The sequence below is a fragment of the Vanellus vanellus genome, assembly GCF_965231255.1.
Source record: "Vanellus vanellus genome assembly, chromosome: 1".
NCBI lineage: Eukaryota > Metazoa > Chordata > Aves > Charadriiformes > Charadriidae > Vanellus > Vanellus vanellus.
Genome location: NC_138905.1, coordinates 23,073,163 through 23,100,139, shown reverse-complemented (window position 1 = coordinate 23,100,139; position 26,977 = coordinate 23,073,163). Strand labels below are relative to the sequence as shown.

Here is a 26,977-nt window from a genome sequence, read left to right as displayed (position 1 = left end):
CCCAGTGTTTGCTACATGTCTCTTCTTGCACCCAGACTGCTGAATGGGAGCTCTGTAGCCTTCTGCTTGAGAGCTTGCTATAGCAACTCCTGATTTCAGGTAGCAGCTGTCACGCACACTGAAGCTGCCCTCCTCTCCCAGCGCCTTCTGTTAAGCATGTGGGAAAGCCTTACGCAGCAGCAGCAGAATTTGAACACTTTTGGAAAAGACATGATATATTGAAATGTAGAGTAGGGAAGGCAAGGCAGCATTCCTCAAAAAAGACATTCATAAGGTGCTTTAAAACTTGGAGTATGTAGAAGTTTTCTGTAAAGCAGAATGGACTGTAAAACTTTCAGAAAAGGCTTTTCAGAGCTCAGTCAGTAGCTTATTTTCTATATGTGACTTCTGAGAAGGAAGAAGCAAATGGTCTGTTCCCCTTCTGTACCATAAACCTCCCAGAGACTGGAATCAGGCCCTTTACCTGGTTAAAGCATGTGATCCTCCTCAGCCCAAACCTTGGTGGGCTCTTGTGTCTGCTGCCCAACCTGTCACAGCGAGGGTGCAATAGGAAAGGTTTCCACAGCACTACTTAGATAAAACCCAGTAGCCCGTGAGTTACCAGTGATTCCCGCATTGAATAAGTAGCTACAAATAAATAGGATAAGATCCTCATACATGAGGCTTAGATGACAACAGGAGACAACTTACTAGCCCTTGGAGCAGGAAAGAGGAATCAAGTAGCTATTATTTTTTTGCTGTGTACTCCAATACTCAATTGGTTCTGGACAAAAGCAGGAAGTAGTTCTTTACATCCACAGAAGAAATCAAAGTGATGTTCCCATGAAGTTCAACAAGGCCAAGTTCAAGGTCCTGCACCTGGGTCAGGGCAATCTCCAATATCAATATGGGTTGGGGTATGAATGGATTGAGAGTAGCCCTGTGGAGAAGGACTTGGGGATACTGGTGGATGAAAAATTAGATATGAGCCAACCATGTGGACTTGCAGCCCAGAAAGCCAATCGTATCCATGGCTGCATCAAAAGAAGTGTGGCCAGCAGGTCAAGGGAGGTGATTCTACCCCTCTACTCCGCTCTGGTGAGACCCCACCTGGAATACTGTGTCCAGCTCTGGTGCCCTCGGCACAGGAAAGACATGGACCTGTTGGAGCAGGTCAGAGGAAGGCCATGAAGATGATCAGAGGGCTGGAGCACCTCTCCTATGAAGACAGGCTGAGAGAGTTGGGGTTGTTCAGCCTGGAGAAGAGAAAGCTACGGGGAGACCTTATTGCAGAGGTTCAATTTGTAAAGGGGGCTTATGAGAAAGACAGAGAGACTTTCTACCAAGGCCTGTAGTGACAGGACAAGGGGCAATGGCTTTAAACTGAAAGAAGGTATGTTTAGATTGGATATAAGGAAGAAATTTTTTACAGTGAGGGTTGTGAGGCTCTGGCACAGGTTGTCCAGAAAAGTTGTGGCTGCCTGATTATTGGAAGTGTTCAAGGTCAGGTTGGATGTGGCTTTGAGCAACCTCATCTAGTGCAAGATGTCCCTGCCCATGGCAGTGGGGTTGGACTAGAAGATCTTTGAAGATCCCTTCCAACCCAGGGTATTCTGTGATTCTAAAAAGGTGAGAGTGGTCTCGTCCCCCAGTGGCCTCTAATTGCATAAGTATTTACCAACAACACTGCCTGAAAATATCCTTGCTACTTATTTCTTTCTCTGGTTCTTCTGGCAAAGCTGTTTGGGCAACCGTGCTGTGGGCCAGAGCAGAAGAATGATCCAGCACAGAAACAGTGTTGTGGGGTGATGTGTTTGGTCTTTAGCCAGCTCAGTTCCTCAGCTGAATCACAGAACACCCAAGCTGAGAGCTTTGCCAGTGCAGCGCAGGTTGGTATGTGCTGCAGCCTAAAGGCAGGAATGAATAGATTTAGGGCCTAGGGAGAAGAGAGGGGGAAGAAAGTGTCTAGGAGGCAGGAATACCCTTAAGCTGGTGCTGCCATCAAAGACTGTCCTGTGCAAACACAGCTGAAGTCATGATGAGGCAGGAGAAACAAAGCCAGCAAGGTCTGAGACATGTTCATTGCAGTTCTTGCATTCCTGCTCTGCCCAGGATCCCGACAGAGAACACTTTAAAGGGCAGAACTCACACAGCTCTGTTAATAACACATCTGATGTGTGAAGTCATCCGGTATTCACATCTCTTGGCTTTTTCTTTTTGTTCCCTGAAACGGAGTGCTAACTGTGTTCTTGCTTTATTTGTGCTGCTCTGGTGCTTCCACCTTTAACTAATGTTGGAGGGTGCAGCAAAGCAGCAGGTTGCACCAGCTCGATGTTTCACTGGCTTTGCTTTCAGGAGATGACTTTAACTGCTTAGCCTTCTCCATTTGGTCTTATTACTTCCAGTGCTGAATAGGATATTGCCTGGCAATGCTTGGTGATGCAGTACAAATTTTAAGCTGAACTTTTCTCTTCCATAGGATAAAAAATTTGTGGTCGGAAACAGCCAATTTGAATTCGAAGCTCCTGTTGATGAATCAGATGAAGGAAAATTTTCATTCACAAGTAAAGAGGTAAATGCAAAAATATGATTCACCTGCCAAATATATTCAGTTCTTATAGTTCCAGTGTCCACATGTGTCGAGAAATATATCTCCTCTGATGGAGATTCTCCTTTGCCAGTAGCAGTCAAAGGCAGCGGCTTTGGTTCAGAGCTCCTGGGGTCTTCTCTCAAAGCCCTCAATCTTTCTCTCTGATTTCTCTATCTATGCATTCCATGGATTCAGTGAACTGCCCCTGGAGGAATTCAGGACCATTCCTCTTTTATTCTTTCCTTTTTATGCAATCTGGTGAAATCGTTGAGGATAAAAGATGAGAATTTCAGAACTCTCCCTCTCCAATTCATTATCTTTCCCATTTTACATCTGAAAAAAATGGAAATAGTAACAGTATGTTGTTATTTGGCTACTTACTAGCTATGCTGCTGCTGCTGCTGCTTCTTCTGGTTTATTTTACAGAGAAGGGAAATTATATTTAAAAAAAATAGTCTATTTACCACACTGAAAGTTGGACTCACAAATGTTATGCTGACTTTAACCTTTATATCATACCAGCATAACAGACTAGTTTTGAGAACTGATTAGCATTTATGCAGCATTTGAGCCTAGCACAAAGCATTTGCTTTATAAAGCAAACAGAGAAGGTCCTGTGGGGGATGTAAAGGTTGGAGGTCGCCTTGGGCAGAGTGACCATGAAATGATAGAATTTTCAATTCTTGATGAAGTAAGGCGGGGAGCCAGCAGAACTGCCACCTTGGATTTCTGAAGGGCAGACTTTAGCCTGTTTAGGAGCATGGTCGAGAGTGTCCCTTGGGAGGCAGTTTTGAAGAGCAAAGGTGCCCAGGAAGGCTGGGCATACTTCAAGCAGGTGCTCTTAGAAGCACAGGAGAAGGCCATCCCCGTGTCTCGAAAAATGAGCAGATGGGGAAGAAGACCAGCCTGGCTAAATAGAGAACTTTGGCTGGACCTCAGGAGAAAAAGGAAAGTTTACATTCTCTGGAAAAGGGGGTTGGCAACTTATGAGGACTATCAAGATATAACAAAGCTATGTAGGGGGAAAATGAGAAGGGCCAAAGCTCAATCAGAACTCAGCTTGGCCACTGCAGTTAAAGACAATAAGAAGAGATTCTTTGAGTATATCAATAGAAAAAGGAAGACTAGGGAAAATGTAGGCCCACTGGTGAATGAGACGGGTGCCCTAGTGGTGGAAGACACAGAGAAGGCAGAGTTACTGAATGCCTTCTTTTCTTCGGTCTTCACTGCTAAAGCTGTCCCTCATGAATCCCATACTCTGAAGGCAAAGGGGAAGGTCTGGAGAGAGGAAGATTTTCCCACAGTTGGGGAGGACCGGGTCAGAGACCACTTGGCCAAGCTGGACATTCATAAGTCCATGGGCCCTGACAGGATGCACCCGCGAGTGCTGAGAGAGCTGGCAGATTTTATTGCTAGACCACTCTCCATCGTCTTTGAATGGTCATGGAGAACAGGAGAGGTGCCTGAGGACTGGAGGAAGGCTGACATCACTCCGATCTTCAAAAAAGGCAAGAAGGAGGACCCAGGGAACTACAGACCAGTTAGTCTCACCTCTGTCCCTGGGAAAGTAATGGAGCAACTCATTCTGGATGTCATCTCCAAACACATTGAGGAACAGGAAGTTATTGGAAGTGGTCAACATGGATTTACCAAGGGTAAATCATGCTTGACCAATCTGATAGCTTTCTGTGATGTTATAACTGGTTGGCCGGATGAGGGGAGAGTCGTAGATGTCATCTACCTTGACTTTAGCAAGGCTTTTGACACTGTCTCCCATAACATTCTCATTAGGAAGCTGAGGAAGTATGGGCTAGATGAGGTGACAGCGAGGTGGATTGAGAGTTGGCTGCGGGACAGAACTCAGAGGGTTGTGATCAGCGGCACAGAGTCTAGTTGGAGGCCTGTAACCAGTGGCATCCCCCAGGGGTCAATACTTGGTCCAATTTTGTTTAATATATTCATTAATGACCTGGATGAGGGGACAGAGTGTATCCTCAGCAAGTTTGCTGATGATACCAAGCTGGGTGGGGTGGCTGACACCCCAGAGGGCCGTGCTGCCATCCAGCGTGACCTGGACAGGCTGGAGAGCCAGGCAGAGAAGAACCTAATGAGGTTCAACAAAAGCAAGTGCAAGGTCCTGCGCCTGGGGAAGAAGAATGTAACGCACCAGCATAGGTTAGGGGCGGACCTGCTGGGAAGTAGCTCTGAGGAGAAGGATCTGGGGGTCCTAGTAGACAGTAAATTATCCATGACCCAGCAATGTGCCCTTGTCGCCAGAAAGTCCAATGGAATCCTGGGCTGCATAGGGAAGAGTGTGGCGAGTAGGTCGAGGGAGGTCATTCTCCCCCTCTACTCTGCACTGGTGAGGCCACAACTGGAATACTGTGTCCAGTTTTGGGCTCCCCAGTTCAAGAGGGACAGGGAACTGCTGGAGCGAGTCCAGCGAAGGGCAACTAAGATGATTAAGGGCTTGGAGCATCTGCCTTATGAGGAAAGGCTGAGAGAGCTGGGACTCTTTAGCCTGGAGAAGAGAAGGCTGAGGGGAGACCTTATTATGGCATACAAGTTTCTAAAGGGTGGGTTGAAGGAGGATGGAGCCAGGCTCTTTTCAATGGTTCCCAGTAACAGGACGAGGGGTAACGGGCCCAAGTTAGAACATAGGAAGTTCCGTTCAAATACACAGAAAAACTTCTTTACGGTGAGGGTGACAGAGCACTGGCACAGGCTGCCCAGGGAGGTTGTGGAGTCCCCTTCTCTGGAGATGTTCAAGACCCGCCTGGATGCAGTAATGTGCTCTGGGCAATCCTGCTTTAGCAGGGGAGTTGGACTAGATGATCTCTAGAGGTCCCTTCCAACTCTGAAAACTCCGTGATACCCGTGAAAGCCATTGTATTTTTCTTTGCTCCTTTTCTTTCCCAACGGTTGTTATTGCTGCTGTCTTTCAACCTGAGCAGAAGCTCATCTCTTGGAGCACATGAACCTTGTGCTTTGGCTATGATGAGGGGGTTGCACTGCAAAAGATGCAAGAGATTTCCCCTCCATGTGGTGCAAGTCTGCCGTGTCCACAGAAGTAATGGGGCCAGATGGTGTGGGAAGGGAGAACTCAGCAGGGTCAGTAGCTACACTTACTGAATCTGAACAGTACTTTTGCTACTTGGATACTTATTACCAAAGGTAAATTAAATTAATGAAAAGCGGGTGTTCAGGTATTGCTGTCCCTTGATACTTGAAAATTCTGATTGTGAAGAATTAGGTTCATTAAAACATTTTTCTATAAGTGTATTTGGCCAAGATCAAGAAAAGACCATAAGGTTTGGGATAGTTTCTAAAGCCTTCCCAGCTCTGATAATTGAGTATCACAGAAAACGCATGAAATTAACCTTGCCAAATGAAGGTATAAATATCTCTATTGTGTCATCTTTTCCAGTTCTCCTATAGTGCAAATGAAACCCTACAACTTAACTTATCCATAAGAACAGATAAGGTCAAGATTGACAGCAAACTGATGGGTAAGTATGAAATACAGGATTAAAGGCAGGTTAATTACAGTAAGCAGAAATCTATTCCTTCATAATTTAGAGTCATGTGAATAAAAATGTTACCTTTGTAGGTTTTACTGGTTTGGGTGAAACAATTAAACCTGACAGATCAGAAGTTATTAATCCTAAACTCATGAATTAAACATCAGTGTTGTATGTATTAAAGGCTGTTTAAAATATGCTACCATTATTTTCAAGTTTGCTTTTGCTCTGAAGGGCAATCTTAATAGCAAAACTTCACAGTTCAGACGTACTTAAGTAGTTTGATCTATGTTTTTTCAATGGCCATTTCCCTTCCCCAATTAACTTTCCCCCTCCAACAGCAGAAGGGGGATCCTTCTCACTGCTGCTCGTATGGACTTCACCTGAAATCTCAACTTTCAGCTGGGTCTCAGCTCAGACAGGTTCTGCGGTCTTTACGTCTGCTGGCGATCAGCAATACACTGAAGCATTCAGTGTGTTTTCAGCTGATGACTTTATTCATTTATTTCTATGGCAACAAAAAGTATACTAAGTTTTATAGCACAAAGACTTGGTCTTTGATATAAGTTGGTTATTTCTTTATTTTAATTTCTTTCAATGTACAACAATGAAACAATTATGTCTGTGAGCCGAGTCCTGAGCTGAGGTGAGGAAGCTCCATTAAAATGAGTGGAGCTGGGACATACCTTACACTCCTTTGGACAACAACTTTAAAGCATAAACTTGCAAAAACTGCGAGGCAGCACACTTCTGACTTGTGTGATGAGTCAACGTCAGGAAAACTAATACTGGCCCCAAGTAATGTCCCCTGCAGATTAAATCTTCAGACCACATTTTTACATGTGTACAATATTTAAATTTCTTCACTGTCTTATTGGCAGCACAGAAGTATGTTTTCAGAAAATTTTCCCTATGGCTCTGTGTGCAGTGTTGAAAGCACTTAAAAGAGGACCTGGCATGAAAGTTACAGAGAGGTTATATTACAGTCTCACACTGTCTTAATTTCCATTCCAAAGGCTATGGTGTTTAAAACTGCAGAATTTTGACCAAATATTCCCAACACCTTTTCTTCCCAGTCTAGGAAAAAAAATAGAAAAAATGAAGTAGCTAAATTATTAAAGAAATGTTGTAATTCAAATTGAAATATAGAACCCTTGCCAGAGGGGAACTGAAAAATTATTAACAAATGTCTCTTTTTCTTATAAAAGGGTGTTTTTTTTAATCCAAATTCTCTCCTGCTTTTAAATTTCCTTACCATATGAAATCAGGAGCGTAATGTTTTTCATGCATCTTGAAAAGAATTGGCTTTGGGTGTATGGTTGCTGCTGAGAAGCACCTTTGAACCTGCCAGTGAAAGAACCCTTTCTTTGTATAACACTTAGTGAATACTAAGTTACGGTAGCGTTTTTACATCTCTAGCCATCAGGGGTTCTGAACAGTATGAAATCCAATATATCCCTTTTATCCTTTGTCCTTTTTATCAATGATTTCACAGCTGGTATCTCAAGGTGATGGATAAGAGTCTGAATCTAATGAGTGGCTTGCTGCTGGTACATTTAATGAGCTGATCAGTGAACAGGGGGAGTGTTTAATGCTTTAAGGCTGTAGCTTTCTCCGTTGCATTTGTGCAAGGGGATGTGGGGGACGTCAAGACGTTGCAGCGCTGGCATTGTTTACTGAGGGATGGGATGAAAATCCCTGTCCAGCCGATGCAGGATAACGAAGTAATTTAGTAAGTGTATTCCCGTGCTGTGTCAGGTGTCCATGGGGCGGTGTGGGTGGGAAATGCAGGGTTTAGGAAGGCAAGGGGAAGATTTGTTTAACAATATTACCTGCTCAGGTCCCTGTGCAGTAGCAGCCTTTCGGAGTGCTGGATTAAGAAAGCAATCCGGTTCCTGTGAAAGCAATTTGCAGCGCAGACATGAGGAAACTTTTCCTTGCCGCTGCCTGCACTGTCTCTCCTGCTTATAAAAGCAAACAGCAACGTACCAGCACTGTCAGTCTGGTGCTTTTCCCCAGCCTTACATTCACATCCAACATACGGAGTGAGTAGTTAACGCACAGACTGTTGAAAATATTGCTTGGCTTATATTTGCTGCTCAGTGACTTCTGTATCGATGTGCTCAGTATATGAAGCAAATGATGCTACTTCTGCTTTGTGCTCATTGATTCCTTGAGAATTCAAGATAGGGGTTGAAGCAAATGGATCCTCTTGCTCATCGATTCATTCTTACAAATGCCAAAGTCCCTCGGCTTTGCATACACCTCCAATGATGTTTCGACTGAGTTTGGGCTGGTAAAGCTACTTGAAGTCAAGTGGATACGCTGATTAGATGTAAGAAGGGTTAAAACCAGTCTTCATCATTGCATTAACTCCTCAGTGTAAGGCAAAGAATAAAAACATGTTATTCTACTAAAGCCTAGCTGTGAAACTGAATGCTGAGGTTTTTAAATATGCATCATCTACAGGAAAACTGCCCTTATGAGGTTATGCTCTCATGCAAGTGGCAGAGAGACGGTAGCCAAGTTTTGGGCATCTCTAATATTGTTCATGCCTGGCAGGGGAATAACGGCACTGCTGAAAAATAACGGAATACCAGCATTCTCATTTTATTTTTTCATTTCAGTAGGAATCTGACACGGTAGCCTCTTGGAATTTGATTTAAAAAGCTATTGCTGCTGCTGTTATCTAGGAAGATATCAAGAGCATTGAAATGTTAGTCACTGGATGGTGCTTTTGCTGGTGTCCTTCCTAGAGTCTTGCTCCCCTGAGAATAAAAATTTTCTTTAAATAATAGACATTTTTGATGGCCTTTACCATATGCAGTCTCAAAGGGATTTATCCTAGGCTCTCTTGCCCACATTTGATCACCTCTGTTTACTTCGGTGTGCTTCCTGCGTCTTTAAGGATGAAACTCCTTTGAAAAAAACCCAATGTCATGAACGGTGCCATTTCTTGAGACTTAACGAGCACATAAAACAGCTACTGGAACGGGGACACGTTGAGTGTCTGTTTTGTACTCCCCAATCCCATCTGTGAGCACATTTAACTCTTGAAAGAGCACAGGAGGAAACCTGGATAGTTTTCTGCTGTTCTGGTAAGTTAAGCTGATTTACAAGAAGACTCAACAAGTGCCAGAGCCTCGGTGGCAGAGGGTGAGGCTATGTGGCCAGAAAAAAAGAGCAGCCAAAAATAGTGAGAAGCAGGGATGAAGGGAAGGAGCAGAAAAAGAGGGAACAAGATGTTCCCGTCTTTAGGATAATTGGCTCACCTTCCCAGGGAAGCACAGCACTCACGCTGAGTAATCTGTGCAACTTGCACGCTTCCCCTAGAGAAACGTGTGGTGTCTTTTCAGTCTGTTTCCTTCTGGGCTAGCTCTCAAGTGGATCTCCAAATGTTTTCTTGCAAGCCCAGGCTTTCCTTATGGTGCTGAACCACCCAGCTATGTCTTGAGGCTTTGCATCAATTTGGGAAAATTAATTTTGTTTGGTGACTGTGCATCATGCTAGAGATTGGTGGGGGCCAAAACAAGCTTAGTGTCTGGGACAGTTGGTGCGTGGTTCATCAGTAAGAGAGGCATGACTGTCAGACCTGATTTCTTGGCTCCGAAAAACTAGAATTAAACTCCACTCCAGAAGGAATAAGGCATACATCAGGACGCAATTCAAGACAAAAGGGAAAACAAAAGCAAGAAAATAGAGAAGAACGGAGAAATGAAGAGGTATTAACTTGAACAAAGGATAACACTTAATTAAATGTTAACTTTCTATTCGGTTCAAGCTTTAGTGATGATTTTGGAAAGGCCCAGATGCCCTGGAAACAGCCAACAAAGGCAGCTCTCTTCCTTTAAATACGCAACTGGCAGCGGTCCCGTGCCAGCTGATATCTGTCCCTACCAACACCCTTGCAGAGTTTATACCCTTTCACATCTCGACTCCTGGTACACCAGGAGGACCTGTTTGTTTGAACTAGTCTTTGAACACTTGTATAGGCAGGTTCATTGAGGATAGCCAAAGAAAGAACTTCGTACTTAAACATTTTGACAATGCCTGAGTGGCAAAAGTGTGTTTGGGTTCTACTTGATAGTTTATTCATACTCTGCACAGGGATAGATTTCAGGTTTTTCCATACAGGGAAGAATACGGTTTTCTCACAGCATTATTCGGGGGTTAAGTACAGAGTGTGCATATTCTTCACACGACTCAACTGAGCAACAGGTAGGCTTTGTACATAGGATTAGTTTTCCTTCCTATAACATCCTGAATATCCTTAAAACAGAGGAAAATGTCTAAGTGCATTTGCCGTTTATATTTCAGTGACTCTGTACAACTGCTCTTATGGACGAAGCGACTGCAGCTTATGCCTCGCAGCCCATCAAGACTATAATTGTGTCTGGTGTGAAGAAGATGGCAAACCCAGCAAGTGCGTTTATGAAAAGCTCTGTCACGCTCCTCCCACCAACACGTGTCCTCATCCAGAAATCACTCGCGTAAGATTGCTTTTTTCTCCCCCCTACCAGTGTATTATTTTTCAGGAGAAAGCATCCAAGCAAGCTCGTACTGAAAGGCGTTTTTTTTTTTACTAGGGTGTTAAGTAAGCCTCTGAAGTAGCTGCAAGGAAATAATGCCAGTAGCGATGTGTGTGAGAGATTTGTAAAGACTCAAAATAAGAGACTGAATGGAGTCTTTGAGACTCCTTGTTTTTCAAGCCTTGTCCTCACTGTGCTAGAAGCCAGGCTAGTACAGTGTAAGCTTAAACGTGGCGCTTGATTCTTGGGAATTAGCATGGATTTTTTTTCTCTCCTGAAGTCCTTTCTACCTGAAATAAGTCTATAAAGAGGTTCAGCGTTCCTGGAACTACAAGCAGTTAGCAGGCTCATTAACAGGCTTCAAACTAGACTTTGAAAGAGTATTTGATAAAGGAGCAGGTTGTTTCTGCATCACAATGTGTTTTCCAGGTGTCAGTGATATTTTCCAGTCCCCACCAGAATCAAACCCAAGGCTGTAGAATTTGAATGTAAGAAGTCAGAGAGGCCAAATGTGCACCCCTGACTTACTCTGTGGTTGGAGCATTCACCCGGGCCGAGGGAAGAGTGTTGTCCACCTTGGTGGACCAGTAGCCAAAGCAAGAAGTGATAAATCCTTGTCCTTTTCAGCAACAAGCCAAATGCCGTTTTTCTGGGCATAACTGTCAAGAAAAGAGTGATATTTACTTCTACTGGGCAAATCTAAATTGCTGCAACAGTGGTATCAGCACTTGGAAACTCAGACACACCGTTTGATAAGAACGTACCCCAAGTTGTCACAAAATGCAGTAACTGTGCGACAGAGGTTGAGAATCATAACAGGGATGTTTCACCCAAATAAGATAGAACTCTTCAATTCTGAAACCTGTGGCTCAAACTGGTAGAGACGCTGAATCTCCTGAGGCTGTGCAGTTCAAGGGGCAGTGTGGGTACAGGCAGCATGCTGGATGAGGTTGGCCATGATGGTGTGTCTAAGAAGAAATGGCAAGTAAGTAAACAGTTTAAGTCTTCCAGGGAAGGCAAATACCCTGAAATCTCGACAGAAAGTGTGGAGAAGAATACTTGTGTGACAGCTGTGCCCAGTTAAAGATGATTTGAGTGGGAAGGAAAAGGAAAATGAAGAAAAACAAAAGTGTTTTCACCTGGGATACTGTTTGTACATGATTGTGGATTAAATACTAAATACTAAAATATTAGGTTTTTCAAAGCTTTTGTTAGCTTCAGATTTGGACAAAATATTTGGAAACGTCTACACAAACCGTTGAGTCATTTTTCAGCTAGTTTATGTATGGGTTGAGTGGAAAGGGATGGTTAGTGGGCAGAAGTTTTGGGAAGCTGAACCAGTGGGAAAGCAGAGTAGGGGATGCTGGAGCTGGGCTGGGCAGCAGCAACCATGTCTCTGTGCTCAGGCTTGCTTAGATCAAAGAAACTCTGATTTTGATGGAGCAGACGTTAAAGTCCAGACTTTCAGAAGCTGTATTTGTTTGGCTTCCAATTACTGCGTTTGGGATTGTGCAGCCTCCCTCTTCTTGATAGTAAACTTGCAGCCCTCCAAAGCTGAAGAGCTGAAAAGGTTTTGCTGGAGGTGCTCCAAATAGGAAAGCAGGTTAGTCTCCCAACAAATATCCAGAATTCAAGTGCCCGCTTGGGCCATATTTCAACCTGAAAAGCCCACTGCAAGTGCAGGATTTTCTCAGTCTTCATTTTAATTGCAAATTATTTAATTAGCATCAGCCCATGTATTGCAGCATCCTACCGTTTGATGCAGTGAGGAAGATCAGGGGACTAGAGGAACTTTTGAAGACACTATGTGGGGCATCACTGTGTGTTAGGAAGGTGCACTGTTCTGAAGTCGACCTAAAGGGAGAAAATTGTGGCAAAAAAATGCTGGAAAAGCTCTGTGGAATGATTGTGAGAGGAGCCTGATCCATTTGCTTTTCAAAATCACAGTGCTTTAGTGGAGGAAGCAAACTTAAAACAGAGTAAACACCAGGCAAGAGTTTTGTACGTAACAGTCTGCCACAGGAGACATGAAGTCCGCAGCTGATGAATACTGGTTCTGAGCTAACAAATGATTAATTAACATTAAAAAGTTTCATAACGTGTTTTTGTGGGGATCCTACAAGAAACATCTTTTGAATTTCAAGTATGGGTAAGTCAAAGTAGCTTTAAGTAATATGGAAGAGCAACATGGTCACTGCAGTATTTAATTTTGCTTTTTTTTTCTTTCCCTCATGCAAACACAGATTGAGCCAAAAACTGGACCACTAAGTGGTGGAATTCTTTTGACCATAATGGGATCTAATTTGGGAATAAAAGCAGAAGATGTAAAAAATATAACGGTAGCAGACAAGGAATGTGTTTTCAAAGAGGAATTCTACTCTGTTTCCACAAGGTAAGTGCTGGATATTTTTCACAAGATTTAAAAAAAAAAAAAGGAACTTCTGTGCATTTTCAGATGATGATCTTCCTGTGGTTATAAAAGATTATCAATAGAAGAAAGAACTAGTGCAATATACCTGCAATATTTCATAGTAACATGTCTGAGTCTATTTAAAATTGTTATAGATTCTAATACAGCAACAAATTTACAATAGCGTAGTACTGTCCTGCTTCTGATTGATTGATTTTTTTTTCCTTATCTGTTTGAGAAGCTTTTATAAACTATTACTGCAGATATCTCAAGACTATTTGTTTGGTTTTAAATTAAAGGCATCGTAGGTGCACATCTAGTTATTACAATATTTGCTAAACCTGAACCACAGTGCAGCCAAGCATACAAGATTTACAGGAAAGTAGGCAAAGCAAGAGGAAGCTTAAATCTTTTTGTTTTAGTCCAGCCACAAAGATTCTTTCCTGGGGGCAGGGAGGGAGCCCAGAAGTTTGGTTTAGCTTTAGATGACGAAGTTTCGTTGCAGAGCCAACAAGTCCATGGATGTTGAATTGCCTAAGCAGGTTGGTAGATGTTTTGTGGATTATTTGTCACACTCTTAAGCAGTGCCAAAAATTAAAACAAAGTGCCTAAATAATTCTTCTAGGTATCTAGTTGTTTACTACAGATAGTATCAAGCATCTAATTTCCAGAGGGAAATACCCTTTTGATATTAGCTGATGAAAAACATAGCATGAAAATTCAGTAGTAATATTAAGAGTAATGACATATTTTAAGCAGTGTGATTTTTTTTCATTCACTTTTGATATTTAAAGCTGCAGTTGAAACCTTGGGTTTCTTTCCCTTCAGTTAATTTGGAGTGTAATACAGTAACTTTTTGCTGTTTCTGTGGCGTGTTTTAAAAGGGAATTTGAAGGTACCTAAGCGAGTTTTTTAGCTTTTGAAAAATGTTTAGCTTTAGTCAGTTTGTGGATCAGGCATTTAGAAGCTTCCCAGGCCCCTAGGACTTAAGAATGTATATATAGCTTTATATGTCTTACTGCTTCCCAAATCCATTGCCACCAGTCGTACGTTTACATATGTATCACCATCCACAAAATTCCCAACTCTTTTGCAGTCATCTTTTCCCATTTCCTATTTTCAGTGTTTGTAAAAGCTGCACGGAATTGCAGTATAGCCTTACAAGAATTTCCCCAGACTCTTGGCTTTTTCTAAAGCTTTTTGATATTTTTAAATACATGGAAAGGAGCCAGAACTGAGATGACTGGTTCCTTGTATCATAGCAACATTACTGGTTTCCTAAGCTCTGCCAGTGTGGTAATGGGTGAGAACAACTGCAACTTGCATAATGTCATTTATCAACAAATTAGGGGGTTTTGAAGGATGTTCTCAATTAGGGGAGCCTTGAAAAAGAAGTTATTCAAAATCTCCAAATAGGTATCTATAATTTTCTGTCTTTTTTTTTTCCTCCATTCTTTTGTTTTATTATTACCTTCTTTTATTTAATTTAATAATTAAAAAAAATAATAGTAAGTACCTAGTCTTGCTCCCCTAAGCTTCTGCAGTGAAAAGCTAGTCATTTTTAGGAGGCAGTTGCTCCCATGGGCAGGAGAGCGGCGAGATTTAAGGCACTTAAGGCTGCTTTCAGCCTCTGCGGTGATTTAATTGTTGGCCTTGGAGAAGTCATGTTCTCATTCTTTGTAGTTTTCCATTTGTAACGTGGGGGGAAGGGAGGCAATGCCAACACCGGGGAGGGGAGGGAACTTTTCTCAATTAAAATCCCTGCTAACCACGTTACAGCATTCCCCACGCACACCACCCCCCCTGGCCCCGGCCCCTGACCGCTTTCCCTAGCTTGACATATGGTAGAAATTCCTCCAAAGGCACTGTTTCCTGTTTCTGCCTGACAAGAAGATACAACTTCCAAGAATACAGTAGAGAGATGATGAGGAACAGACTCAGGCAGCCGTACACATGCCAGGACATGCAAGAATTTAGAGAATTTTGTCCATTTGCCAGTACCCAGGCAGAAAAGTCTGGAGTGATCTGCAGTGGGACTTCACAATCCTTTTATTATAAGTCCCGATTTAAGTACATTTACACCCGGTAATTTGGGGGGGTTGGGTCTGGGTGTTTTTTTCTGTTTGAGTGGGGTTTTTCTGAGCAGTCATGCAGTGCTTCAGGAAGAATAGCAAGAATCCTGGAGCGAAGGAAATGAGCCGTGATCCTCGGGGTGTGTCCTATATGAAACCATCCGTCTGCGCAGGCTGCGAGCATTGTATATGTCCTTATCTAACTGTATTATCAGCTCTCCGTTAATCATTTGTCCCAGTTTTCAAGTGTGTTGAATCCTTATAGCATTTTCATGCTTGTGTTCTGTGGATCACCTGTTTGAAATAAAAATGTAAACATCCAAGCTATCACTCAGCAGCAGTGTTAGTTAAGGCAGCGTTTTCTCGGCCAGTATTCCCTGACCTCTGATTTTGCATGGGTTATCTCAGGATTTGTTTTCAGAGAACGTTAATTCTAAAGGGATTTTGATCATAGGTGTGAAAATACAGTGGTTTAAAGCTGAAAGGTAGCAGGATGCACAACAAAAGTATTAGAGCTAAAATACACAAAGTTATAAGAAAGCTGATAGTCTGATTCTTATATCGGAGCGGGGGGGGGACACTTTGTTTTTTTAACATCACCAGGTCCAGTGAAAACCTTGTGCAGGGCTGGAGAGGTTCACCTCTGATTTCTGGGTTGAATTTGAGCCTTCTGTAAAAGGCACCTCTACTAACGGACTGCTAAAGTAGCTGCTGTGTACAGTGCTCACTTTTCAGCTTTACCTTCCTTTAGATATAAGATTCTTGGGTGTTTTTGCTGGGAATCTGATGCAGAGCTCAAGTAACTTGTGTAGGGTAAAGCAAAGTTAGTGCTTTTGCTGGCAGTGTGCATAGTAGCTCGTATACATTGCATTGGTATTGCAGCTGTTATGTCTAACAGATAAACTTACATTCTTTCTTGCTAGGATTGTATGTCAAGTTGGACCAATGGATGAACCAAAACAAGGTCAAATTGAAGTTAACATCAATGGAAAATTAGGTAAATCACCAAGTGAAGTGCAGTTTACATACCAGGTAAGTGCATTTTTTTCACTGAGCTGCTTTACACCTTGTGCATGACTTAAGTTAGAAGTTTACCTGTTAAGCACAGTCTCGCTTGTGTTTGTCTTGCAAACTTTGTTTCATCAATAGCACTGTCATTCAAGTATGTTAGACAAAATTTAACTGGAGCATTTCTTTATACGAAAGGTGTACCAAAAAATTATTCTGATAATAGATCCAGAGTCTCAAAATAAGATGATGCTTTTTGCAATACAAGTTAAAAAGCTGTGGTGGAAAAGGAACTTATCGACTTTTCCAGTAGTGACACAGTATCTCTTAAGTGTCACTATTGCATTAAAAAAATCAGCACTGCAAAAAATTAGGTATTCTTTAGACGCAGTTACTGCACTATTTTAATCACTGTGTTTAGTCTAGCCAGTGTTCTTAATTACAAGAAAGGATGCAGAGCAGCTGAAGAATAAGTAATGAAGGTACATTAATTTTTTAATAATTTATTTCATTCAAAAATATGGCATGCCGAGCCACAGACAGTGTGACGTGTGTTCATATTACACATGTGCTTTGTTTCCAATGTCACTATGAAGGAGAATTCTTGTTGTGTCTTAATTACTTTACCCCAAATGTGGCCCCAGATTATAGCTCGTTTAGCCTGTGGTTTTAGCAGCAAGTAGCTTTATCTGTATCTGAGGTCTTCAAAATCTATAAGAGCCTGTGATATCTGAGGTTTAAATAATCTCTCTCCTCATATTGATCCCTAAAATTAGGTCTATAAACTGTAATCTGTAAAAAGAAGAGTGGGTTAGGCTTTTATCTTCTCCCTTATTTAAACTTCTGTTTCATTAATTCTTGATATCTTGTGAGAAGGAAAGAAGTAAGAGGTAGAATAAGTCAAGAATGACGTTCAACTGAGCAGATGATAGTCTTGTTTTCACAAAACAGCGTAGAAGTAGGTTTTCCATGATTTCCAAGCAAATACCTCCTCTCCCCGGTGGTACCTCTGCAAAACTACACTTTTTGCTTGACAATGCCCTCTGTTCCTTTGTGGAAATGTAGGTTATAAGTAAGTCTTTCTTCATCAATCTCATTCATTTTAACCAGAGAAGAACATAATCTCCCGTGTGTATGTGTTTGTGGTCACTAGGACAGAGGCTATGACAGTAAACCCTACATGAGATGAGATTTTGACATGAACCCATTTTGTAGGGTATGTTTTACACCAGTTCTCCTGCACTTCTCCTGTGTGTGAAGTTTCCCCCATGGTTTGCATGAAAACCACATGAAGAAGTTGAGTGCATTGAAATGTAATCTGGAGCCCTTATATAGGCTTCAAAGCCTGTCTGTGAACTTGCGCTGCTGTGATTCCCTGCTCAGCACATCTGGGAGGAGAGATAAGCAGCCACTGCTTTTGGCTACTTAAGGGAAAGATTGCCTATCAGTGAGGCACTACGAGAAGACACTGTGCACAGGCGTCATCCAGGTGGACGTTTCCTGCAAGTCCAGGACTTCCTCTGTGCCAATATCTGCCTGCACTGAGGTTACTGAGCCATCAGATACCTGAGCTAACTGTCAGTAAAGAGCATTTTTATTTAGTGCAAAAATCTTTTAATGGGGACTCTATTTACAAAATGCAAAGCAATGGCAAGTAGTACAGTTCATGCCTTAAAACTGGTGAAATTGGTTTCTAGTTTCAATTCTCTCTGTTCCATGAGAAGATAAAGCCAACTGTGGACTGCAGTAGGATTAAAGTCAGTACAGGGGCGTTGCATTCGCACACACCTCTACAAGTGTGACACAAGTGCTTTTGGAGTGAGAACAGACAATCAGAGCAGACAATCTCATCAGCTGATGTTGTCTTAAAAGCTACAATCTTATTTCACTGCTGTTTCCAGGCAGTTCTTTGGTGACTTCTTTCTGCAGACATGTGAAATCTGTGCTTTGTTTAAAACCTCTTCTATTCAGTATATACAAAGGAAAGAAAATACTCTTCTTTCCAAGAGCCTTCCTAAAATAAATTTTCTGTTATGTATTTTCCCCTTGCTTTGGCACATTGTCTGGCTACCCTCCTGCTGGTAATTATCACTGGTTTTGCTGTGTGCTCTGATCACCAGAAGCACAATAGCTTCAGCTTTAGCAGCGACCGCTCTTAAGAGTGGTGTGTGGCAGCGCAGGGCAGAAGTGCACAAGCAATGCACAAGGACACAATGCAGCTGCTCAGTCTGATGTGTCTATGTACAGTAGGGTTGCGTCCATACTCCCCCCAGTTTCAGCATCATATATGTAACTAGTGTCTACCGCCAAAACCATGTAGTTAGTTTTCAAGTACAATGGATAGCAATAAGACATTTTTTATGATGAGGGTGGTGAGACACTGGAACAGGTTGCTCAGAGAAGCTGTTGATGCCCCATCATTGGAAGCGTTCAAGGTCAGGTTGGACGGGGATTTTAGCAACCTGGTCTAGTGAAAGATGTCCCTGCCCATGGCAGGGGAGGTGGACTAGATGATCTTTGAAGGTTCCTTCCAGCCCAAACCATTCTAAGATTCTATGATAAGTACTACAACATTTGGCTGTTGTTGATACCCAGCCTGAATGATGAGATTGATGAGGATCAATAGTCAGCACGACTTGGGGCTTAGACTCATGCCAGCACAGTGCATTTCTGAGCTGAGGAAAGCATTAGACCTCCATTAAATGGGTCAAAAACCCAGTTAAAAGGGAAGCCACGGTTTCAATTTAAAAACTATTTCTGAACTAAAATGCCCTGGTCCACAGGAGTTTGCGCTGTGCAGTAAACACCTCATCAAAATTTGCTGCATAACAGGGGAAGAAAGCTCTCTTTCTCCCTACCTATCACAATTTCTCTACCCAACCTGAGTGCTGGTCCAGCAAAATTAAATTCTGGTAACCCAGTCCTCCTCCACTGACATTTCTGTTGTTTCATTATAAGCAGGATCACGCAATAACCAGTCTCCTGTTTAATGAAATAGAAATGAAGTGATGCTAAATTTTAATATCCAGCTATGTGGTACATCTGGAGCACTGACAGCTTGGCTGGTCTCTAAGCAGGTGGAGCAGTGGCACAGCTAAAGGCCAGGCCTGCTTTTTCGTTTGTTTTTAACTTTATCTGATTTGCTTGTTACTATGGTAGGGAGAAGCAGTATCAAAGGAAGGAGTTAAGCTTTTCCTAGGTATGTGGCCCAGATTTTCTGATCCCATTGAAGCTTGGTTTCTTTCTCAGAATACCTCGTCTGCAGACTCAAGCCACCAGAACGAGAGCTTGCAGCCAGTTCTGGGATCTCCAGCGTCTGTTTGCAAGAGCAATTATGTGACTTTTAGGCTGTGCAGCTTAAAAAGACTATATCGTTTCAGAAAGCTCAAATAAATGTAAGATGGTGAAATTAGAGGTAGGACCTTTCAAAATGGTAATGCATTTCTGAGCCGCTGAAGGTAGTTTAGGGACTTGCTTGGAAATAATGACTTTAGTCAACCTAACAGCACGGTTACATTTAACAGGGTGTGATCTTCCACCTTAATCTACTCCCAACTTGACAGTTTCCTATTCACTTCATCCATCCTCTGGTTTCCTTCTTGATGTTTGAAGCAATTGCTCTGGGAGCTCTCACCACTGCAGTGCCATTAGTGCCACAAGGCTTTGGTGGAGGGTTTTAGCTCAATTCTTGATTTCCCTCCCCCCCCCGAGTCTTTACCTCAACACTTGCATTTTACACTGTAGTTGGGGGTTTGGGGAGGGGGGGGGGTGTTACATGCTTGTTGCCATTGTGATTGATGCTGATAAACCACACATGTGCAGCAGTCTGGAATTGCTTCCAGAGAGAGGATTGTGGCTATTTTATTCTTGAGCCCGGGAGCACATCTTGTTTGTGCCTCAGCCTGTGTAGGGGCCAGGAGAACTCGTAGGTAGCTGAGAGTTTTAGCAAAGTTGGCCCTTCCTCATGTGGGTATTATTAGACTTAATTCTCTATCATCTGAGCTATGCACTTAAGTACATGTCCCAGCATCCAGTGTTCGTGGTTCTGCTTAAAAGCTGCGGGTGAACACTGGCTGTATGATAATGCAGACTTTCCAATCATGCATGCTTCCATTTCTCCATCAAACCTGTCAGCAAAGCTCTGTGGTCTTTTCAGAAAATCATGTGGTGTCTGCCTCACGATAAAAAGATGCTGCCTGCAGTCAAAAAAACAAAAAAATTGGTTGTTTAAAATATCAACCCTTTGCATACCATCGACAGCAGACAGCGCATAGCACACATTGCCAGGCAAGTGCTCTGCCTGGGCACCTGGAGTGGCTGGAAGCATTTGATCAGCTCAGGCGGTGTGAGGTTTGGACGAAGCAGCCCCAGGAAGGCAGGACTCGGCTCACTTGTCTGCTGTTGCAGAAATAACCCAGGAACTGAAGCCTGCCTTGTGGTGCGGATGCTGTGACAAGGCGAGCTGGTGGGTCAGGTCAGCCGCTGCGGTGAACACCAGGCTGCCAAGAGTGCGCAATGGAAATTCTCTGGTTGAATATCCTGTGAGTGGGTGGCTTGTCTGAAGAAACAAGAAGCAGGCTCCCTTGAGTCTGAGAAAGGAGGGAAGCGGAGGGGGAAAGAGCAGTTCCTAATGACTTGCATGCCCCCTTCAGAAGCTTAATTTAGCTCCTGCGGTTACCTTTATAGTCCATGAAATGACATTTTGACCTCCAAGAAGGTGGCCGGTGCCTACAGCACTTCATGGGCTATACCTTTAATGCCTTTAATTTTTGTGTGCATTATATATGCAAGGGTTGGCAGAATAATTTGGCTTTCAGTGCGGAGCAGATAATTTTGGTAAAAAATCAGTTGTTTTTCAGACCTGCTTCAAGAGCAAGAACTTACTGCACCTGGGTCCAGGGTGAGGAAAGGCAAAGGTAACTTGTGGAGGAAAGGGTGGATGAAATAAATGCAGAGCAATAATGTGCTCTGCACGTTTGTGAAAATCTTATCCATGTGTCCGTGCACCGTCATCAGGTCCTTGACACAGCATCCCTGTGCTCTGCTTGTGTGGAAGCACAAGAGCCCATTTCTACTTGTGAAGATGTGCAATTGGATCAAAGGCAAAGCCCCAACCAGAGGTCACTGCCTACAGGAGCTGGCAGAAAGGAGCTTAGGTGGCTTTGCCATTTGCTGCCCATCATGTCCATTTGAACACATCCATCTGTTGCTGGCCTCCCCTTGCGCTGCAGCTGGCATCTCTCACGGCATCAGGGGGACGTACTCTGCCACCATCCTCTTTTCCCTCCCCAGTTGTCTCTCTGCTTGTGGTCTGGCACGGTTGCGTTTTCAGAAGCACACACTTCATGCCCAGGTTTCTTTGCATCTCTGTTGGGCTCCCCTTCTCTGTTGCCTTCCAACTGTTCCTGAATTTCTGGCCCCTCTTGTGATCCACCAGTAGCCTCCTTGGTGGCTGCTTGTTTCTCTCTTTGATTTTCTGCACTAGTGAAGGATAAAGGGTAACCACTTTTATCTCGGTGGTATAGTTCTTGGGCTAGAAACTGCCTACCACAGATTAATATTATAATAGATAGTATCCCTATTTACAGTCATGGCCAGAAATAGAAAAAGTTGAGGATGTGCTTGGTGACAGACAAGTGGAAAAGTAGAGAAATGGAAAAAGAAGAGATGCAGAACCACAGGAGTGCACTCCTCTTGTTCTTGAATACTGTGCAAGGGACCAGAAGTGAGTTGGCTGGACATGACAGTGTAAACCAGGAAAGCTGCAAAGCAAACAAACTGAGTGAAAAAGAACGTGAATCAGCCTGGCAGAGCAAATCCCAAATGCAAGTCTGGTGAGTGAAAAAAGAAGCTGGAGCAATGGCTGTCTTTTGCACCTGCATATCTTTAATGGGGAAATTGTAAAGAAGCTAAATAAAAAAAGAGAAAGGGGGAATAGTGGTGATCCCACTGTTAGCCAGGTAAAAGCTGTGCTTTGATTTGGCACCAGCAGACCACAGACCTCTAAAACGCCGGGAGCTCTCTGAAAGCATTTTCAGCCTGTAGAAGGTATCTTTTACTAAAATTGTAATCAGAAACCTGAAGAAATAAGAGATCACCTTCCTAACTGTGCAAAAAGACCAACTGCAATTCATAAAATGTTAAAGATTAAAAAGTTCATTCTAGATTAATAAACAGGATGAAAAATGTAAGAGTTGAAATGCAAATGCTCAGAGGATCTGCAGTAGCTGTGTAAGAGCAGCAGTCGTGTACACTGCTAATAAGTAAGTTCACATCTAAATGTGATTATAAGTGGAACAGACGTGGAGATAATTTACTCTCTAGCATGCAGAAAGCATGAAACTACAATGAAAAATATATCAGCATTTCTGTGAACAGAACGAGGCAAAGGATACAAACAGAGCAAGCAAAGGAAAGACTTCTGGCAGCCACGAAGAAAACAGGACACTGGAAAATGGCCTGACTGTGCGGTCATATACATACTTGGGCCAGTGCAAGCTGTTTTGCCAGTATTTTTCTTTTTTTTTCCCAGTACCTCTGTGTTGACGAAGCACAGAGCGCCTCAGAGGACGTACTGTTGCAAGACTATGACGTTACTGTGAGGCAAAGCCAAAAAATATAAAAGCTCAGGTTAGTCCCTGATGCAAAGATAAGGCAGTGGCACACAGGAATGCGAATGTCACATAGGGGAATTCGTTGGTATTTCAAAGAGAGTAAGTGAATTTGCTACCAAACAAACCAGCACTATTTGAACGTTACATACCCTGAGCGATGTACAAGGACTTAAAAATTGCCATGGTCTTATCTCACTGTTTCAAATTGGAGTGGATAACCACCGCTTTCAGGTAAACCATGTCAATGGAATGGGCACCAACCACAGTCATGAAACAGAAGAGCATTACCTCTTGTAGCATTATTATCCTTCCAGAAAAGCTGATGAATGGTTATCAAAGTGCTCGAAAAACTGCTTAGCAGTTCAGGAGTATTAACCCAGCAGTCTGGTACAACATGGGAAAGTTGGGTTGCAGGTGCACTTTGAGACCTCTAGCTCAACGTTATTACACCTAAGTAGGATTTAAGGAAGGTTTGTATGTAAGCTACATAAAATGCTCATATTTCCCATAACTGACAAGCCACAATCTGCTCGGATCTACAAGCAAGAAATCCTGTTGAGATCTAATTATTTTTTCAGGATAAACCATGCAGTAGGGAGCAAGCTACACCTGTTGACAAATTGGACTAAATGATCACTGTAGGTCCCTTCCAACCAAACTATTCTATTCTATTCTGAATAGCATAGCTGTGAATGTGCATATGTTTAATCAAACTACAAATCCGCTTCCTACATGACTTGAGTGTGAAACCGTAAGGTGGTGGGGGAGTCCCGGCGGTGGGAAGTCCCTGTGCTGAGGGATGGCTTACCAGACTCAGCAGGAAACAGGCCACTGAACAACTGACAAACATTGGAACAGGCTGTTTTTAAACGAAGACTATCATAAAACCCACGTAACGAGGTAAGCTGTTATTGCAGAAAAGAGTTATGCTCAAACATCAAACTACCTGGAAGAAATGAATGATATTTACCTCGTGACAAAAGGAGATGTATAGAGCACTGAAATCTGAAAGAACATTCCTCCATTTCAAGCAAAATAAGAAAAAGTCTGAAATATATATGAATTATGATTTTCTACACTTTAAGGATTTATAAAACAAGGGTTAAATTAGTGTTTGCAGGGTTGTTTAAATTTTACTGTGTCCATGAGAAATGAAGTATTGCCAAGTCCTCACAAGGGCTGACGTTTTCCAGAAGAATTATTACGAGTCTGCTACGAATTCCATGTAGGACACATAATCAAATGTTCTGCTTAACATAATTGCACCGAGTGCTGCAGTGTGATGCGATAGTGGTGCACTGCACTGCGATGTTATAGAAAGTGTGACTTCCCCCGGGCACCTTCTCACTGAGCGAACAAAGACCCTAAGGTGCAGAGGGCTGAAAGTGGAAGCAGGGTATTTATTATGACATCAGGCGTACTTCTGATTCAGAGACAGAAATGAGAAAAGGGCAGAAACAAGGAGAGAAGAAATCTGTGTGGGGATTTTGAAAAGACGGCATCACTGATCTCGCAGCACTTGAGGTCCTAGGTTTATCCGTGCTGTTTGTAATGGTTGAACATTCAGTATTGCTGAGGGTTGAGTCCAAATTAAAGGGGGTTGCCTCTTGGTGAAAGCAGCATCTTTATTATCCCTCAAGCAAGGTTTGCAGCGATGGATTTACCCTTTGCCGCTCATTTGCCTCTGCAAGGAGAAGGGATCTCATGCAGGGCTGTGGTAAGCAACGTAGAGCTGTGGGTTAGGTGTAGCTTTGCCGGGCTGCGTAAGATAGAACTGTGTGAGATAAGACTAGACCTGGCAGCTTCCAAGGGTCTGAACCTCTCTGTCCCACTGGTGAGTGCCGTGTCAGTCATGGGAAGGGGCTACCTTCTCCTTAGCTAACACCATCCTTGTTGAAGGCTTGGACCACTGCTGACGGTACTTTTTCAAACTACCTTGGCATTCAGCAAAATACCATTCTCCTGCTGATCCCAGCTACCTAATTACATTTTTGAAAAATGCTTTCCGGTTGAGTATTTGGATGAACCAATGTCTTTTTCTGTATTGGCACTCTTAAGAAGACCGCCAGGTGGGCTGATGTAGCTTTGCTCTTTGAGCCATCCATGAATATTTTAGAAGAGCACTAAAACTTGCTTGTAGCGCATTGGTATTGCAATAAAATGGTTATTTAAGATTGTTACAATTCTTGATAATTTATTTTAACGACTTATTTTTTCTGGCAGGTTCTTAAGAGGAAGGGAAAGGGGGGAAATGTGAAACAGAAAATAGCAAGTTAAAATTAATCAAATCATTTTCCTGACAAGTTTACAGTAACAAACTGTTACTATATGATGCTTTGTCTTAGCAGTCAGGCTGAAGAATTCCTCTGCACACAGAGCACGGTTCAGCTTCTCCTTATTAGATCATCTTTATGAGGCGTCCACATTATTTAGTCTCTGGAGAGCTCTTGGTATTTGCAAAATTACTTTAAATATGTTAAATAAGAATACTTTGAATTAAGCTGTTTTAAAATAGGCCTTTGAGGAACTGCCTCAAGACTAGCGATTAAAGAGGAAATAAGGGTTAAACCAAAACTATTCTGCCTCCTCCTTGGCTGCTACCTGCCGTCACTCCCAGAGCGGTTCTTGACCTTGGTTTTCCATTCAGACTGAAGTGAAGCTGAGATGTGCCAAGCCCACGGTGTGGCTGTGCCGTGGATGGGACGAGGTGTGGGATGGCACGTTCTCTTGTCCACCATAGCTGGCCTTTACCTTCCAGCAGAGTCAGATTCTTGCTGAGAAAAATCAATTTCTGGGGAAAATGGAACAGATACTTGTTTCCCCTCCCCCTTGCTGCTGTGTTGTGCAGAGATAACTTTGCTATTTGTTTACCTATATATCCCTATTCCTAGGGAGGCAAACACAGGCCACCACTAAAAGGCCCCTGCAGAAAATGGTGCTGGATGGTTCTGCTTCAAGTTCATGGCTCGCTCAGGATTTACTGGTTGTTATCAACAGAGCTGGCTGACGCCCTGCCAAAGTCACCCATCAGATAACCCAGCAGAGCTTTACCAGGGCAATTATTTCACAGTTTTGCAGGAAGAAAGGAATATGGCTGTCTAGCAGAAGTTCTGAGCGAACTTCCTTTCATTTTTTATGCCGAGGTTACAGACAACAGTGGTGTGTGATGCTTCAGAAACCTTTTCTTGTTCCTTTCCTTCCCAAGTCTGTCCTTAGAGGCTAGGCTTTTGGTGGAGGTAGTATTTAGGGAAAAGGCTACAATTTTAAATTGTTTTTTTGAGGTTCAGAGGCAATGAATTTATCCATACTGATTCTTTAGTGGTTTGGGGGGCGATACTTTGTTCTGAAAGCTGTCCCAGGCATGTTACGCAGCTAATCATTGCCATGGATTTTTACTGCAGATGATGCAGTGGTCCAACATGCTTAACAGTTTGTAGCAATTAAGATTTAATTTGAAGTCAATAAAAAGTGTGGGGTTTTGTCCATGTGATAAGGTTACACTTAAAGTATTTGATACATTTTTTTAAAGCAATTTATTGACTGTATTTTATATACAATTTTGATTGTCATTTTTTAGCAACAAAATTGTTACAAAAAAGCACAAATGAGCTTTTCTGTGCGGTGCATGTCTAGACTTGTGTTAATTTAAACTCCAAGTGTGATTTTTTTAAAACTGATCGCCTCAAACTTTTTATTTACACCAGTGTGACTTATTTCAGTTTAGCTTAAATCAGCAAGCAATTAAATCCAACAAAGAGTATGCACAGAGGGTTGTACAGACCTAAGTGAGCAAGTTTTAGTCAACTCTGTTACATTGAATCAAGGCTTCTTTTTGTTTACAAAATGCTTTAATGTGACTTCCAGTCACTTCCCTACATAAAATCTTGTAACCCGACTGATGTATTAAATTAAAACAAAATCAAAGGTTTGTGCGTGAGAGCAGTCATATGCTGCAGCCATGTACATCTTGAGGAGTGAAGGGTTTACAAACAGATTTCTCTCAGGGAAGAAAAGCAATTGACACCCAATTAGTGTTAAAGCATATTCCTAAAGCTCAATGACTTGAGAGCAAATTACAGTTGTCATTGTGGATTTGTGAAGTGTGCTGAACCGTGATGCATTCCTTCAGAGAGAAGTTGCTCAGACATGAAAATATAAAACACGCACAGCAAGTACGAGTTCCCCATGTTTCTATAATATCTGTCCTTCAATAAAGCAAATTTGTAAAGTAGCCACAAGGTCAATTGGATGCGT

At 42.6% G+C, this 26,977-nt stretch overlaps 1 protein-coding gene across 1 annotated transcript in view; it reads left to right on the top strand.

Annotated features, from left to right (window-relative positions):
- PLXNB2 (plexin B2) overlaps positions 1-26,977 on the top strand; it is a 176,850-nt gene that overhangs the window by 115,764 nt on the left and 34,109 nt on the right. The window contains exons 12-16 of the mRNA XM_082498674.1: positions 2,459-2,551; positions 5,997-6,078; positions 10,408-10,580; positions 12,863-13,011; positions 16,025-16,133. Of these exons, the coding sequence (XP_082354800.1) occupies positions 2,459-2,551; positions 5,997-6,078; positions 10,408-10,580; positions 12,863-13,011; positions 16,025-16,133 (606 nt within the window). The remainder of the gene's footprint in view (positions 1-2,458; positions 2,552-5,996; positions 6,079-10,407; positions 10,581-12,862; positions 13,012-16,024; positions 16,134-26,977) is intronic.